General features: G+C 37.8%; 1 protein-coding gene across 3 annotated transcripts in view; it reads left to right on the top strand.

Moving 5' to 3' along the window:
* The first annotated feature begins 11,871 nt into the window (after positions 1 to 11,871).
* timm17b (translocase of inner mitochondrial membrane 17 homolog B (yeast)) overlaps positions 11,872 to 18,633 on the top strand; it is a 37,464-nt gene continuing 30,702 nt past the window's right edge. For all 3 annotated transcript variants that reach the window (XM_039774999.1, XM_039775002.1, XM_039775000.1), the window contains exons 1-3: positions 11,872 to 11,967; positions 16,043 to 16,142; positions 16,414 to 16,477. In XM_039774999.1, coding sequence (XP_039630933.1) covers positions 11,942 to 11,967; positions 16,043 to 16,142; positions 16,414 to 16,477 — 190 coding nt within the window. In that variant the 5' untranslated portion in view covers positions 11,872 to 11,941. The remainder of the gene's footprint in view (positions 11,968 to 16,042; positions 16,143 to 16,413; positions 16,478 to 18,633) is intronic.

Raw genomic sequence — 18,633 nt, forward strand, 5'->3', positions numbered from 1 at the left:
CCACTGATGTCGAAACTCAAAAGGCTTACCTTACCTCACACATATGCGCGCATAATGTGAAGATCCCGTATGTGAATAATAAATCAGGTACAGGAATTACAAAGTAGAAAAAAATCAAAGCTTAACATCGAGTCGACCATCCTTTTTTGTTCATTAGTGTAGTACAATAAATTTAACAAACTAGAGTGCAACATCACATATGCTCTAAACCAGGGGTGCCCACACTTTTTCGGCTTGCGAGCTACTTTTAAAATGACTAGGTCGAAATGATCTACCTACATTAAAAATTATATATATATATATATTCACATGGGTCTTCACCTGGTATATATATATATATATTCACATGGGTCTTCACCTGGTAGCACTGCTGTTCAAATTGTAGTAAAAAGGGGAAAAAAGAACAAAGGTACCCCCAGGGTCAAAATGCTAGGTTGAGTTGTAGTCATAGTTTTCTATTGATCAGAGGAGGTGGGTGTGGAAATTTAGGCAGAAATTGGCATAGTGGTGTGGAGTATATCAGACACATATACATAAATACAGACATAAATAAATATACATATTTTGAGATAGATAATTTCTGGGTCTTAGTGGGCCGAAGCCTGCCATTTGAGTTGATGTTAGGCTATGCGGTTCCTCTTTGTTATTCCCCTTTTTTGTGTTGCTTTGTGGCAGATATTACAACACAGAGCTCAGTGAGCAGGAAAAAGAAGTGTATATATATATATATATATATATCTCCGCTTGAATGGGACACGTGGACCTCAAAAGCATTTGCCCCACTTGCCACCCCCTAACGCCTCTCTTGGGAGATGAGATGTGTGCCGGATAATGGATTGCTGTGCGTGTCTGTACTGTACGGGAGTGAAAACGTGCTGTTTTACTGTTATTAGGCATTTTCTTCTCACATATGTGAAGGGCTCTTTGCGAACAGGACACAAGAGGACCCAGACACCCTGCTAGATCCTGCTATGAATCATATCAGACGCGACTGGACTTTTCATAACTCACCTGAGGTTTACACTCTCTACCTGGAATTCTACAAACCGGACTGGTGACACATTCACACCAAGCCACATACATTTATAACCTCTAATTACAACCAGAGGGAATTTAAAGTAATACTTCATCTAGAATTATTAATTGAGCACATTTTCTTCACTGGTTGAGAGGGATCTCAGTTCAAGACATTTTGGAGTTACCTCAAAGCTGTCATGTAAGACAGTGATGTCTTCAAGCTGCCCCAACGATGTAGATATATTCTTCAGTAGAAAAGGGGTTTGTTTTTATAATTAGCAATGCAATGTCACCCATTCTGGCAAGATGAAAAGAGTGAGCTAGCAACACAATGTGCTCAAGACCTGAAACATAACTATTCAAAGCAAAAGCATCGCTTCAAGTGAAAAACTGTATCTCTGAATAAAATACAGAGTGCAGTGCCACAACAGAAAGAAAAAGAAAATGCAATGTTGAACTTTTTACTCATGTTCTTCTTATGTTATATAACACAGTAGAAGCAGCACTTGGCATTGCATGAATATGTAATTTTAAGCTTTGGTCTATTTGTCAGCTAGTCTGGCTTCAGTCTGTTCTGGTGTTTCACTTGCTGTTAGGCACCTGGTAGCACTGCTGTTCAAATTGTAGTAAAAAGGGGAAAAAAGAACAAAGGTACCCCCAGGGTCAAAATGCTAGGTTGAGTTGTAGTCATAGTTTTCTATTGATCAGAGGAGGTGGGTGTGGAAATTTAGGCAGAAATTGGCATAGTGGTGTGGAGTATATCAGACACATATACATAAATACAGACATAAATAAATATACATATTTTGAGATAGATAATTTCTGGGTCTTAGTGGGCCGAAGCCTGCCATTTGAGTTGATGTTAGGCTATGCGGTTCCTCTTTGTTATTCCCCTTTTTTGTGTTGCTTTGTGGCAGATATTACAACACAGAGCTCAGTGAGCAGGAAAAAGAAGTGTATATTTAAACTGGTACATGAAAGTTCCAGTAACTGCTTTTGTTGTGGCTGGTACCACAGCCATCTCAACACCAGGAACAGTTTTCTTATGGAAGATGTAAAAATTTGCTTTGTTATAAATTCTTAAATTCAAAATGCATATATGTTGTGACAGACAGCCGGGTCCTAAGCCCGGCCGGGATGCCCCTGCTGTGTATATTCCGGGGGAGCCACCATGGACAGTTCAGTACCTCCCCCGGGACGCTTGGTGGCAGCCTCCATGGCGGACGGTGATTCCCCAACCACCCGCAGGGCTCCATGGGAGATGGAGTCCTCCACAGCCTGGTTGGGGGCTCGGGTGGCCGCTAGGGGGAGCTGCATGGACTCCGCAGCCTGGCTGCATGAATTCTCAGCCCCACCCGGAAGGGCAATTAGGACCAGGTGGTCAACCACCTGGAACTCTTCCGGGTGGGGTATAAAAAGGGCCAGCCACCTCCACTCAAGGCCAGAATCGGGAGGAAGTGGACGAGGTTGCCTGGGAGGAGTGGTGGAGCAGGAAAGTGTGGGTTTGGTGTGGGTTTTGTGCTTGGGACTGTGTTGGGCCGGTGGGACACGGGGAAGACGTGTGCCCACGGCTGAAGAGCAAACAAATAAAAAACCCTTGAGTGTGAACAAGTGCCTCTGCGTAGTCTGAGCCAGGTCGGGCGCTATATAGTGCCTTTTCACAATGTATATTGTTAGTTTATTAACTTGCAAAGCTTCTCATTGGCTTATGTTACTTCATGCCTGGTTTTTAAAGTGCAAGGTGAGGTTTTTATTTTTATTCAAAATGTACAACTAAGAAGCTTTGGGTTTTATTTTAAGGGCTACAGGTATAAAGTGTAGAATAGTTAAAAAGGTATTAATTAGACCAAAGAGTATGGTTACCTCTTCCCAGTGAGATATCATACGTTAAAAATGATTATGAGGTTATGAATTTTAATGTAATTAGTTCAATTGGTGTGGGAGTGGCATAGCCAAAATGAAGAAGTGCCTACAACTATGGGGCGGTGCCGTGGACATAGGAGCAGCATTACACAAATCAGGTTGAAGGGTGCGTTTTAAAAATGGATTTTCCCTGACTTGTACTTATTCTCATTTTTTTGTGTTTTTTGTTAAATTTGTCTGTATATCATTAGTTTGTTTATCCATATATTTCTTAAAGCTCTCTTATATCTTTTGTGTTTTGTGGGTGGTTTTGGACCTATTCAGGGCTGACTATAGTAAGAAGTGGGAAGTAAGCTGGACTGGATGAGCCTCTTCTGGGCTGGCGAGTGAAGGTCCTGGCTTGATTTCATTCTCTTTTTGGAGGCCTCAAATCCATATTCACCATGTTTGTGACTCCAGCACATAACAACAGGAATGTTGGTTTTATTAATGCACACTGTTGTGTATACATGCACACTAATGACTTTTTATATTTAATATTTGATGTTATGTCATTCAGCTGTTATTGAGTTACACCTATATAGTAAGAACTCATAATGTATCTACTGCGGTGGGTTGGCACCCTGCCTGGGATTGGTTCCTGTCTTGTGCCCTGTGTTGGCTGGGATTGGCTCCAGCAGACCCCCGTGACTCTGTGTTCGGATTCAGCGGGTTGGAAAATGGATGGATGGATAATGCATCTACATTGAGTCTGATAATACTTTGGGTGGTTTGGGCTGGGTTAGATTTAGGTTAGAGTTTAATACCTGTATATATAGGCCAACACATTTTCACAATAGTTAGACATGCTCCCTACAATAATTTTGAACTCAAATATTGGCCTTTCCTGAATGTGGCAACAAGTATGTCTTTGTCATTGGTTAAACACCCCAATGTATTCATCTGTTCAACAGGCCAGTTCTACATAATGTTATCTACATAATGTTACCTCATTTTAAATGTGAAGTTCCAGTCATTTTAGATGGATAGATAAGAAAGACAGTAAAATAGACAGATAGATAAGAAAGACAGTAAAATAGATAGATAGATAGATAGATAGATTTGGGTACAGCTGAAACTATTCTATGTTGATTATATTTTAAGCTCAGTTTTACTATGCTTCCATGCCACTAGATTGTCCTACAATATCTAATTATATTTAGATCCCTATATATGTACTAAAGTAGCATTTATTCATTATCCATTTATCTATTAATTTGTAGAAACCTAATCAATTTCAGCATCTTTAGTAACTGCAACTTATCCTAATGAGAAAATATTTTTTATTTTTAGATAAATGAATTTCGCAAAAGATGATGATGCTATCCAACACTAACTCACTAATGGGAGTTTTCAGTTACATAACCATGACAAATGCTAACTTGCTTAAAGGGCTATAAAACAGAATGTGTGCACAGACCACATGGCCAATCACCTCAGGCATGCCTGCTCTCCCGTAAAAGGTAGTAGAAATTCTGCCCTACTTTTTGTATACCCAAAAAATTATACTGTATTCTAAATGAAGCACAGTAGAACTCTTGGGGATTGTGGCTGTGTTGTCTAAAAAGCTGTGCTCTTGCAGACATTGAGCAACATACAGTAAGAATGACCTTATGTAAAATAAATTCATTACAAAGTAAAATTGCATGTTCCAGAGGGACTGCTCAGTGAAGTTTTCATTTTGACATCAGTTACATTACAGGTTTTTTTTTTTTGGAAGGATTTTATTATTACTAGAACTGAGGTATGCCTAGTGTCTGCTGCAAATCATTGATCAAATATGCACTTGGTGAACATCCATGGATATATTTATGGACATTCATGAAACATCCATGACAGTACACATATCCATATTAATAGGATCTGGATTCAAAGATACTAGTTTTTGTATAGCATTTAACATGATCATACAAAAACATTAAAATCACCTTTTCCTTTGGCTCCTAAGTGGATGATTTGAACATTAATCCATTTTCAAACCCACTTATCCAGTTCTGGGTCACAAGAGCTCATACCTACCATTGGAACACTTGATGCTAGGCAAACTCTGAAGAAGCTGCTGGACACTCATTCATAGTGGTTGTGTTTACGTTGTGGAGATTTTCAGTCACTTCGAAGTATATCCTTGGTATGAAAATTGCCTAAAAAATACATATTATTGTAGTTGTTGACCTTTTGTGTAGCTTATATGCTTGACATACTGTATCTCATTGATGGTGGTCATTGTTTAATTGGATTTAATTTTTCACATGAAGGGGACCTCATTTTATTTAATTAGGGTCCATCAAATTCTAATTATGCCCCTGCGTTAGAGGGGATAATGAGTTTCAGCAATATATTGGTGCAGTAATTTTAAAACATCTTATATAAATAATTTATATCTGTACAGTAACAGCACACAAAACCTGAGTAACTGGTAGTTTTGTTAGCTTCACAAGACAGTCTTTGCTGCCTTCTAGATGGCAAAAAAAGAGTTTGTGATACTTCAAGACAGAAAGAAATATTCAGTACAGTTATAGGGATAATTTATGCTCTGATTCCTGAGTAATGTTTATATTTTACGTCCTCTCTGTGCCTATGTGGCTATCTCAAGTTCAGTCCTGGGGGTTCCCTGTGGCCGCAGGTTTTGGCGACCAACTAGTTTCTCAATCACACAGTTATTGTTAACTTTAATTAATCTCATTGTTTAATTAGCTGACAAACATTTCCTTTTATTTTGCATTTAGAAGAGAGAATCAGTGTCAGATATACACTTACAGGAACTTAAGATATGTTTGCATTTTTTCTGTATCTTTTTCTGTATCTTTCAATGCTTGGTTTGTTTTCTTATTTTTAAAATTAACTTTTTCTGTGGAGTTTGTTTTCTTAACTACTAGGGGGCTTCGCCCCCTGCTCGCTTTGATTGCCAACCCCCATGTTTGGTTTTCCAGATACACAATTGTAAGATTTTTTTTCTTTGAAATGTTCCTAATTCATTAGTTTCACTTTTATGTCAGAACTTCTGTAAAAACAATATTTGGAATCTTTCGAGTCCTAATATGCTGAATCTTTTTAATGAAGTCAGTGAGACATGAATTTAATGACTTTGTGCTATAATTCAGGATAGGTTTCTCTGTTTGAAATTTCAGCACAGGCAAAACGATCTACATCATCAACAGTTAATAATTTTTTTTTTGCAAAGTAACCAATAAATGCACGTGACGTAAACTCAGTTTTTGAAATTCTCTGACTTAAACTTCAAAGCCTTACAATATTTACATACTTCTGACATATCACCTATGTCCATATATTCGATCTCTATTCGCCTTTTCATTATTTCTCTGAGTAATAATTTCTTTTTTGCGCTAATGCGATGTTTACTTTCTTTGTTTTGACACTGTCGTTTTTTTCTGCTTTCATATTCTGTATCTTGCTCTGCATGTGTTTCGCGCCTACGTTTTTTTGAGTCTTTTGAATTCCAGTTTTCATTATCTCTAACCTGCTCTGCATGTGTTTGGCACCCTTGTTTTTTAACCTTTTTATGAAGTTTTACTTTGTTTTCTACTCTGTCTTTTATTTCTGACCTTGCTTTGTCCTGCTTTTTTTTTCAATGGCACCTGGTCCGTAGTGATTATTTTCCCTTTTTCGAGTAATAATTTCCATTTGTTTGTGCTACTGTGATCTTTACTTTCTTTTTGTTATACTTTCTAATTTTCCTACTTACATATTCTTTAACTTTCTCCACGTGTATTTTGTCAACTTTTTTTTTTTTTTGAGCCTTTCGAATTCAACTGCTTTCATAATCTCTAACCTGCTCTGCATATGTATAGCGTCAACGTTTGTGAACGTCTTTATGAAGTTCTACTCTGTCTTTTACTCTTTGTCTTTTAATTCTGAGCCCGATTGGACATGTTTTTTTTCAATTCCACTTGTTCTGGGCTAATAATTACTTTCCTTATTTTCTGAATTTGCACCTAGATTATTCTTTTTCCTTTTTGCTCTTTTTTCTCTCCAACGCTTTTGAATTTCTTTTTCCCGCACTGCTTTCTTCTTCGCTTAGTCGTCAACGTTTCATTTATAACGTATTGTCTTTATACGCTTTATATGCGCTGAGAGCCCTGGATCTGTGTGTGCTCAAATCCTTTAGACGAGTGAATTTTTTGCTGCCTCTTGGCTTGATATTGATTGTAAGTAGGGCGTGTCTTGCAAGAATCTCATGTTCTACGTCATCACGAGACGGTCCTGGGTCAATCTCTTGGCACAAAGTCTCATGTTTAAGGTTCCTGCAAGACACTCTGTGGCCAATCTCTTTAATTTCGCGGGTCTTTTAAGTGTCTTCCGTGATCTTAATGTGAAGATCACGTCTCGTCTCCCGTCTTTCTCTCCCAAGATTTTTTTTTTATAATAGAGAGAAGATATCTGAACGCTGACAATTAATGATGAGCAGAGCAGACACCAGCACAAATAAACACTTACTATAAATGATTAGTATTAAATAGGAAAAAGAATAAATTCTTATCCATCTAATGCCTTTATATTCCTACTTCATCCACTAAGAAGCATAACCAGTTTGTAATTTCTGGATGTATTCAAAAAATATTGGCGCTGCTAAGTAACAATTTGCTTAATCAAGGCGGAAATCCTATTAAGAGAAGAAATGGGTTGGAACAAAAACTGTAGCCACAAGTGGCCCAGAGAACTGAACTTGAGTCTGAAGGTATATGCCAGGCTGTTTGGGAGCTTTGTAACTGAAAAGTAGATTCAGAAATAATAGATGGAAGAATTAAATAAGAACTCATCCATCTGTCTGTTTGCTAAATCTGCTTTTAAATTGTACATATTGGCAGCCAGAGCCTGTTCAGGTAGCACCATACAAGAACCCCCAATGAGACTGTTAGGACCAGGCATAGGTGCCCAAAGGTCAGAGCCCTCATTAGACCCTAAATCAACTGGGTTTGGGAAGCTGAACCCAACTCAAACTATTGTTAACTGAATTATGTCATATGTACGATATGCTCATTAGTTATTAGTTTGTAGTTGATATCCTATAAATAAAAAATAAGCCCTGGCATTTAGTTGAATAACTCACTTTTATTCAGTGTGTCTGTAGGTTAGTTCTGGGTGTTGGTTTGGGTTGGAGAGGATGGCCCAGTGCCTTGTCAGGATCAGTAGCCCATGGACTTGGGATTCATTCCTAGGCAGCATTGAATGCAAGTCAGCAGTAAGAAGCCAACTAGGATGGCTTTGTCATGGTAGGGTTCTAGGGGGGCACTATTTCCCCTCTTTATACTTTTTGTAAGTAGACACCAAACGAATACATCAAATCCCATACCATAACCACACTGTCGGGTTTTGTAGTTCAACACATCCCACATTCTGTTAATCTCTGTCACTTAGACAGAGCAAAATAATAGGCAAGAGATAAGTTACACATAAACACCAATGCAACCTACTGTTGCTAGATGTTAAGCCTTTTCCTGGTGGCCTATTCTTGCATTTCTCAAAGTCTCAGAAATCAGTCTGACAATTCTTGGATTGGCTTTTCCCTCATCCTGCAAGCAGGTCCTTCTACTTACATGGAAAACATGGGGGTTGGTGGCAGGACTGGCACTCTAGCCACTGTAAAAAACCTCACACTGTTCCAGTGTGGTGGCAACCGCATGCTCCCAACCTCCTCCTCCTCCTGTCTTCCTTCTGATTAGCTTTATACTGATCTCTTTCCTCTCTAATTAATAAGCTCTTTTACTGATTATTTAAAGCCCTTTGAAATTATTCAAGGTTCATAAAACGAAAATTATGTTTCCAAAATCAGCTACTTTAGCTCACACTTCTGACATCATTAATATGAACCAACAGTTCAGCATGCTAGTGACAGCTTATGAAAACCTGTGTGCATTATAATATCAGTTTTGCATTACACAGTTAGAGGCAAAAAACACACATATTACAAGGCTGCAAACTTTTACCCTTTCATTTAGGCAAACACAATAACATTAACCAAGAAGAATTAATTTTCAGCAGTTAATTGACAAGCTGTTTCAACATTACAAGAAAAGTATCCTTAGAAAGCTATTTTATTCTTTTAATGTGTTAAATGACATTATAGTTAATAATTATCAGAAAAAGGACATTCCAAATATGATTCAAGGAAATGCTGCATCATCAAACTCCAAATTTCAGGAGGAAAAAATGTCCTAATGACTGTTCAACAGAGGAAATGTTATGTTTGTAACTTCCTTCTTTTCAGCATGGTTTTTCTGCTCATCTTCAAAACTTATGACATTCCAAATTATTGATTTGAAATATATTTAAATAATTGAAAGATATCTTTGAAATGTTGGGATATTCCTAACTAATTTACAGATATGTTTGGACTTTTTTAGAACATTATAACAATCTGCAAGAGAAAAGGCCATTCTGCTCAATAAAGCTCACCAATCCTATCCACTTAATTCTTCCAAAATAACATCAAATCTAGTTTTGAAGGCCCCTGAAGTCCTACTGTCTATCACACTACCTGGTGGCTTATTCCAAGTGTCTATGGTTCTTTGTGTAAAGGAAATCTTCTAATATCTGTATGTAATTTACCGTTAGCAAGTTTGCAATTGTGTCCCTTTGTTCTTGTTGAATTCATTTTAAAATAACAATATCGATCCACTGTACTAATTCCCGTCATAATTTTAAACACTTCAGTTATGTCACCTTGTAATCTCCTTTTGCTTAAACTCAAATTGGCTGAGTTCTTTTAATCTTTCCTAATAATTCATCCCCCGTAGACTGGAATTAGCCTAATCGCTCTTTTCTGGACATCTTCTAGCACGATTACGTCTTTTTTTAAATTCCGGCTACTGAAACTGTACACAGCACTCTAGATTTGGGTCTAACCAGTGCGTTATAATGCTTCATTATAAACCTCTTGGACTTGTATTCTACATGTTGTGCTATATATCCTAACATTCTCTTAGCCTTTTTAACGTGTTCTGAACACCGCCTGGAAGTTGATAATGACGAGGCAACTACGGCTCCTAAATCCTTCTCATAAAGTTTATGTTCAAATTTCTCTGTCTCTAAATATCTAAATTATTTGTTGATACTGTTCTTATTACTGGGGGGTATTTTTCGTACGTGGATTACCCATTTAGCCGGATGTAATTGTTGACGATTTGGCATGATCCTGGTTCTGTTGGTTTTTCGAAACTCTAGCTGGATGTGTTGTCATAGCAGCACATCCAAATCCTCAAACCTGCTCGGAGCAGGTTTGTTTTATGTAAACAAGGATTAGCTCACACATTTAATCAGTTTCCGTGCATGGAATTCATTCAGTCATAGCTTCACCGTTCATGAATGAGCAACCAATTGCTATCGGTGCGCAAATTATAAGAAGAGAATTTCATATAGAGAGGGTTTTGTGCGATCGGCAAGATCCTTTATTGCTCCCGGAGGAAATTATTTTCGAAAGGTACCGCTTTAGCCGGAGGGGAGGGGGGATATTGTACATCAAAGATTTATTAGCACCTTATATTCGAAGTCAAACTAGGCGAAGTCGGGCTCTCACAAGCACACAGACAGTATGCTTTGAGGTTTTTTGCTACCAGTACTTTTTTATATACTGTAGGTGATGCGGAAAATCTATCTAAAAGTGCAGTTTGCCAGGCAATTCATAAAGTCTGGTTGGCTCTGAAATATTTCCTTCGGGTTTTCATAGTGTTTCCTGGACACCTGCTTGTGCTGACAATAAAAGAGGCGTTTCATGCCATTGCAGGTAGGTAATTAATACACAAGCAAAAACACCCACAGTTCCATAAAGAATCTCACAATCAGCCTAACATTCTCATTACCCAGGATTTCCAAATGTGATTGGGGCACATGGGACTGATCAGAGTGGTGTTTGATCAAACATTATTTGGAAAATTTACCTCTCCTACTGATGAATAATCAGACACAGTGTGTTCATCAAATATTTCACCTTTGTCAATATCTCGTCGGTCAGACACAGTTTCTAGGGATATGACATTCCCTGCAACTGACCCAACAGAAAAGAGGGCTATATGGAACATACCTATGGCACACATTGAGGACAAATATATGCAATGACCATCCTTTACCTGAAATGAAGTGACCATCCTGCCACTGGTTCTGAGGAGGAGCTTCCCCATGGAATGCCCTCAGAAACAGAGCGATGGGCATTTTGCTGGAGAGCCAACTCTTCTGCAGGAGTTAGGCCTGGACCGCGTGGGCCTACACCTGTTTATTGCTTGTCTGCCTTCTTATTAGCTTTAAAATTAATGTTTTTTATATTATATATGATTCTTTATGTCAACAGTTCTTTAAATAGTTATATACCAATATTTACCAGTTTGAAGTATATTCTGGTACTTCACTTTAACCTGTTCCCATGTTCTCCTTGTGTTCATGTTTGATCTGTAATTATGACATATTAAATAATAATAATTAAATCTGGCACATAGGAAATGAAACGCTGCTTTCAGTAAGTACAATGCACACGCGTTTAATTTGTCGGTCACTTTTTGCCAGCCGTCTTTTCTGGTTTGGGCTGCTTTTGCACTGTTACCCCTTGAGCATATTAAATCTTGAAATCCTTCGAATAACACACGCTAAACTAATCTACTACACCGCTGCGTTTGAAAAACCGACTTATCCAGGATAAATTTCCCCGGCATTAACAGTCCAAGATGAGCCATGTGATCTCGGATGATTTAAGTGACGTACGAAAAATACCCCCCTGATTCGAGAAGGGTCTGGTTGGAGCCTGATTCCGGCAAGCTAGTGTTGACACTACGATAGTTTACAAAACACACGTTGATAGAAATCTTAACAGCCAATCACAACACGAGAATGGCGGTCTTCTCCTATACCAACATTTAATTGGTCACATTTTCACTTATCCACGCCCTTTATTCCCTCTGCCACCGCCTTCTCCCTAAAAGGGGCCGAGCTTGTTTGAAGTGTAGTTTAGGATTGGGTGTTTGTAGTCCAACCTCAGACTGCTAGTCTTACGTTTTTCCGTTCTGGTCTAAGAAAGATGGAGGAGTATGCCAGAGAGCCATGGTAATGTACTACAAGTGGTTTATGTGATTAAATCAGGTGTGCTGCTTTTACTTTTTGTGACAGCACAAACGAAGGACATTCTTGGTTAAATTCTATTTCATACTTTAGAGAAGTTCAATTTTAAGGCTTTTGCCTTGCACTGTATTAAGAGCGTATCGAGATACTTTTTAACTCCACTGAAATTATAAGTAACCCATTATACAGCGGCTATTTTACATATAAACCGTAAGTGTGAATGTTATTAAAGGAGCGCTTACAAACGTGAAGGGAATTTGAAGCCTTGACTGACTTGTTAAAGAAGTCCCGTTTGGTTTTTCTTGCTTTATGTTTTCTAAATAGGTAGACCCCTCTACTGTACTCTATCAATAAAACATAACGAGAATTACAAGATCAAGTTCGATTCTTGCAAAACTTTTATCTTAAAAGCTTAAACAAGAATTTCACTCCAGTAGTTTACATATTTGGTTCTTTGGACAGCATGTGGTTGCCAATTTAAATTCAACACATTTATTATTTACGAGAATACTTATGCACTTGAGTAACCCTGTCATTTAGTTAAATCGTCCGTTCTTTTTGATTATGGTACATTTCCAATTATGTGTTTTTCCAAGGAATTTCTTACAGTTTGCTTATGCCTCACAGTAGTACATTAGCGCTTAAGTTTTTATCCCCCTCCGAAAATGTTAATAATGGCACACACTATAAGCAAATATGGCATGCAAGAGTGCCTCTAATGTCTCATTTATTTTCATTATATTTTGCTTATTGGCAGTTTACTGTACTTTAAGGTAGATAGATAGATACTTTTATTAATCCCAAGGGGAAATTCACATTCTCCAGCAGCAGCATACTGATAAAAAAACAATATTAAAGAGTGATAAAAATGCAGACAAAAGGTAAAACAGATAGTAACTTTGTATAATGTTAACGTTCTCAAGCCCCACCCCCACGGGGGTAAGAAAAAGCCTTTGGGTTCAGAACTTAAAAAGCAAATACAAAAATTTGCTTTAGACATGTGAAATGCATGCTGGCTGCTGAAATCTCTGAGAGCACAGAGATGGAATGAACTTGACTTAACTTTGAAAGTTATTCAAGACGAACTGTACAGCTGCTATACATGGAGTACGCAGGTCAAAGGGTTGAAAGTAATGTTTTGTTTTGAAAAGTAAGGTTTAAAGGGAAAGTCTTACTTTATCATGGTAAAAGTATATTTCTTCTCACTGTTAGGACCTAAAAAGAACCTAAAACCTGTGCTTATAAATTGAAAAAACTACAATTAAAACTGTGACGAACATAATAAAATTGAATAATGAGAAGACGCAGTTAGGGCCGTCTAATAAGTTGAACTAGAGTTTTACCATGAGAAAGTAAACTAAAAGTGTACCATTTCAAAATACTCCCTTGTTTTGCAAAAATTAAGAATGAAGCTGAAATTTCTTACTTTGTAAAGCAGTAACAATAAGGGCTCGTTTATACTTCATGCTCTGAATGCATACGAGCCCGCATCATGGCTGCCACGCGTTCCCAGTGTTCATTTGAGCATCCTCTGAGCAGTTCCTCAGAAATTAATGCGACGCATGCGCGAGTTGCAGTACCAGCAAAAAGTCGGGGGACACAGTGTGCTCAAAGTTGGAATGTGACGTCAGAGTCTCTGTTTACTATCTACATGTGACAGAAAGCTGCCTTGTGGATCCTACGAGATCGGTGTGCACGCTTCGATGTTTGATGAATAGTTAGATGTGGTAATGCAAAATGCCGACATACAGATGTATTCGTGGTGCTTTTATTTTCAAGCGTCGCATATTCCCGATTGTAATGATACGATACATTTTAAAAGTCTCACATACCGTCTTCTTTGCCGTCTTTTTTTCTAGGGCTTTCTCCGGTCCTGACAGCAGCGGCAAACAGCAATAGATCGCCACACTGAGCACATTAAATGTATGATATTCCAACTCTCTGCACATTTAGAATCCTTAGATTTATACTTGATATCACTTTCATGATGAAATGCACTAAAGTATGTATGTATGTTATGTTTTACAGATAAATCGGTAATTTCGTTTAAATAATGATTAATACTGTTAATAATTACACACTTGGGGGTGACACGGTGGCGGAGCGTTAGCACTGCTGTCTTGCAGGGAGTCACATCGCTGATATTCCCTGCCTGGAGTTTACATGTTTTCCTGCTGGGTTTCCTTCCAAAGATATGCAGATTTGTTTATACTAAATTGACTCTAGTGTATGTGAGTGCTTCTATTCACTTTGCGATGAGCTGAGGCCTCGTCCAGGGATTGTTTCTGCCTCGTGTCCAATGCTAGCTGGAATGGACGAATACCTAGACTGATGGATTTAATCATTAAACATCCTTTTCAGAGATATTGCAGTAAGGTGTCATCGGAATTTAATGGGTGTTCCAGGCAATTCACAACACAGCGAAGCCGAACCTGTTCTCACCGTGATAATATCTCGCACTGCCACCTGGTGGATTCCTCCAGATTTACGTAAAGTATGCACGCAAGTATAAACAGTACAATGCTTGCGTAGCAGGAGCGTCTGCTGCAGCATGCGTTGCATTTAATAACTTGGTATAGTACACTGCCCATTGATTTTGAGCACAGACCACCACATCCACCACATTTAGTTGAAACACAGTCTAAACTTAGGATTTGTGTTAAAAGTCTTTATTGACAGCAAATAACAGAGACAGGATTGGTCTCTGTGTAAAGTCCATTACAGGAACATACAGAGGAGGTTTTAATAAAGCACAAAATAGCCTGTTTTTGCCACAATTCAAATCTACTAAGATTTCTTTAGGATGCTGGATTCTGAATTTCAGCTTTGAAACTTGCAGGATTAAATGAAGGATAATTAAATAAAAGCATTCAAATGTCTTTTATCTAATCCCACCTTCTGCAACTACTTTGCCCCCAAGTATAAGATTACAAGCTACTGCTGGTCTTAGCAGTAGACCGCACACGACAGGAACAAGGCCTAAATGGCCCACTGACCGTTGAGTACAAGCCCTTTTAAGCAACAGAGCTAACTACTGTAACATAATGTCCCCCAAAATCAAAATTCAGTAAAATGTCATTTTAAATAACATGCACCGTCATTCAGCTGCACAAATGCAAATGATCAATGATATTTGATTCGTTTAAGCTTTCATTGTCTGCGCAATCTAGCTACTGAAACGCTTTTCATGAAAAGGCTGTAATGCTGACAAAATGTACATCCCTTTGGCCATCAGTGGTAACGTTTTGTATAACTCTGTAAGTATGAGTGAGTGAGAGTGAAGGATGAAGTATATAAAATATTAACACTTTGACAACAGTTAGCAAATACATAAAAAAATTACTTCTGAATTATATGGTATAATGAAGCACAACAGTCTTCTTGCGTGTTCTTCTCCAAAAAAGTTAATGCAGGCAAACTCCCAGCAGTTGAAAGTAATTTCAACAATAACAGTTCAGGCTTATCCTGACAAAATTCATATTTATAGTGTCATTTTTCCTATTATAATACAAATATTGATAGGTAATTCTTGAATTTTATATGTTTAGTGGCAATGGAAATGGGGAATATAATCACATTGGAAGTGCAGAGGAAGAGGTCAGAACAAGTTAAAAACAGAGCTGCAGCCTATCTCATAATGAATATCAATGGGTGATCTTTACAGTCAGGGACAGCAAGAGAGCTTTAACATTTTTTTGATTGTCTTTTAAAAGATTTCCCTAATGAGAAAAGTCATGATTGGTAAAATAATAAAGGGATGTCTTAAATCATGTCAAAACTCAAATGTGAATGGTTTGGTGATTGAAAATTTTATATTGCATTGTTTGGGAGAATGTGATAAAATCGGCTCTATAGTGGACTGACATTCCATCAAGTTCTGTTTCCCACTTTGCACTTAATGTGGCCCATATGGAGTCTGGCCTCCAGCAAACAACTAGCAGAATAAACTATCAACTGAAGGATGTATGGTTCAAGAAAGCTTATTTGATTGTATATTCTTATTTGGTGAGTTATTTGTTTTAATGTTGCTTGATTTTTTTTTTCTCCCCTTTCATTTCAGCCCCTGGAGGATTGTGGATGATTGTGGAGGAGCATTCACCATGGGGGCAATTGGTGGTGGAATATTTCAGTCAGTTAAGGGCTTTCGCAATGCACCTATTGTAAGTCACTATGTTAAAATTTGACCAGTGATGTAAAAGTTAATTGCTGTTCTCTGTAATATGCATTTCATTTTGAAAAATTCTCAATGCTCATTTTGTTGAACTGTGAAGTCTAAAGATTGGTGACAGTGTGTGAAAGCAACAGAAGAAAGAAAACAATATTGGAACATTTCCAAATACAGCTATTCTGTAATTCTTTAATAACTCTTTAATTTAAATTCTTTAATAGCTGGATAGAAATAATAAACTAAATATTTTCTTTCCCATTTAGGGATTTCGTCATAGGCTGCGAGGAAGTGCAAATGCAGTTAGGATCCGGGCACCTCAAATTGGTGGTATGTTTAATTTATTGAGGGTAGATAAAATTGTACACTTTAGTGGGGCTGTACAGGAGAACAGGAAGTGAAAAAACAGTGGTTTACAAAGAACACTAGTGTCACTGCCAGCTTATAACATACTTTTTCCAACACCCCATCAGATTCCCCATATCCACAGTAAACAGACATTATTTGTTTTCCTAGGTACTTTAGTTGGAAGCGAGACCTTGTTTTATGTATGAAGTTGGGTGTTTTAATTCAACACATAGTTTTGTAGATGCATTGAGGGTGCATTCCTAAGAAATAATAATTGAATGAAACATCATGGTTCTTTAGGTTGTGATGAAATTCTAGGTCATGTTTTTTTACACTCAAACTGTATTTTATATATGTAAAGATGGTAACTTAGTACAGAACATTTTGTAGCAAAATACAAATTATATTACTGACTTGCAAAATACCCGCGCTTCGCAGCGGAGAAGTAGTGTGTTAAAGAAGTAATGAAAAAGAAAAGGAAACATTTTAATAATAACGTAACATGATTGACATTGTCATTGTCATGAGTGTTGCTGTCATATATATATATATATATATATATATATATATATATATATATATATATATATATACACACACACACACATAAACATATATATACATATACACACATATATACAGTATATATACATATACATCCACATATATATACATATACTGTATATATATGTGCACAAAACCACGCTTTTATCAAGGCTTCCGTCAGGAAGTCTTTTGAAATGAAATTTTCCTCCAATTAGTCGTAGCAACGCGCTTTCTTCCGACTGTTACATTTTTGTAGCTCTGATGTGTGCATCAATGTAATCGATGTACCAGGAAATCATGCATTGACAGAAGTTCCCCTTTGCTTGGAATGCAAAGTGTGATTAAATGCGTTATTTTTTAACGCGTTATGGAGCACATGCATCGAGGCTTCTCAGCTGTGCTTGTGCTAAGAAAAGGAAACATTTTAAAAATAACGTAACACGATTGTCAATGTAACCTTTTGTAAGTAGTGCCTGGAGGATTCATAGTGTAGAGAAACTCTAGAGACAGCGTGTGTATTACCTTGTGGATTTTTCTGTGAGTATTTGGTGGCAGCGTCACAAAGTTGGTTCCGCAAGACTGCGTTAGCTGCGGAGCTCAGCTCAGAGCGAAATGAGGTGAGTGGGAGGGGAGATGATGATGTGACTCCCCCACCCGCCTTAACTGTCAATCCCCCCACAAACACAGTCTCTCGGAATTTGCATAAGCACAGCCCTTCACCTGCAATTTTAACTTGGTTACAAAGTGATCAAAACTCTCGTTTATATCCTGCGTCCTCTCATTAAACATGTATCCCGCATTAGCCGTGGGAATGACAAATGCCAGCGGCAGCCTGTCTATGAACTTAATTTAAACTTTAGGTTTACACCGTGCTTTGTTTCCGAAGTAGCTGCACTCATAAATATGGTTGTATATGTCACTCGCTCACTTCTTATTGTTTCACTGCCTTCTTAATTATATAATGCATGTTTTCTTCAGCGCTTTTTGGAGCTCTTCCTGGTTTTCTACGTACTGCGTTGACAGTCAGTTCACGTGATTATGTGGGGGGCGTGATGATGTCACACGAAACTCCGCCCCCCCCACAGCCATCGAGCTCAACTCCATTACAGTATATGGAGAAAAATAGCTTCCAGTTTATGACCATTATGCATAGAATTTCGAAATGAAATCTGCCCAACTTTTGTAAGTAAGCTGTAAGGAATAAGCCTGCCAAATTTCAGCCTTCCACCTACACGGGAAGTTAGAGAATTAGTGATGAGTGAGTGAATCAGTCAGTCAGTCAGTGAGTGAGGGCTTTGCCTTTTATTAGTATAGATAATATGCAAAGCAAGTATTAAAGAGTTACAGCTTATTTCTGCTTGTATGTATTGTGGATAAGCTGTGGTTCACTTTATTCTAACATTATTCTAATAAAAAATTCTGTTGATTAAGACTTTCAGTAAATGTGCCGTTCTTAAATGTTCCTCCCATTTAATGGCTGCTGATGTGCATGATTACTCTGCCTAGCTTTTGGAGAGAATAGTATAGTGCAAGTCCTTTTAATACTAGCAATCCTGCCTTTAATTTAATTTACTTTATTTCAACAGAGGTAT

This window comes from Polypterus senegalus, chromosome 13 (genome assembly GCF_016835505.1).
Source record: "Polypterus senegalus isolate Bchr_013 chromosome 13, ASM1683550v1, whole genome shotgun sequence".
In the NCBI taxonomy this organism is placed as follows: Eukaryota; Metazoa; Chordata; class Cladistia; order Polypteriformes; family Polypteridae; genus Polypterus; species Polypterus senegalus.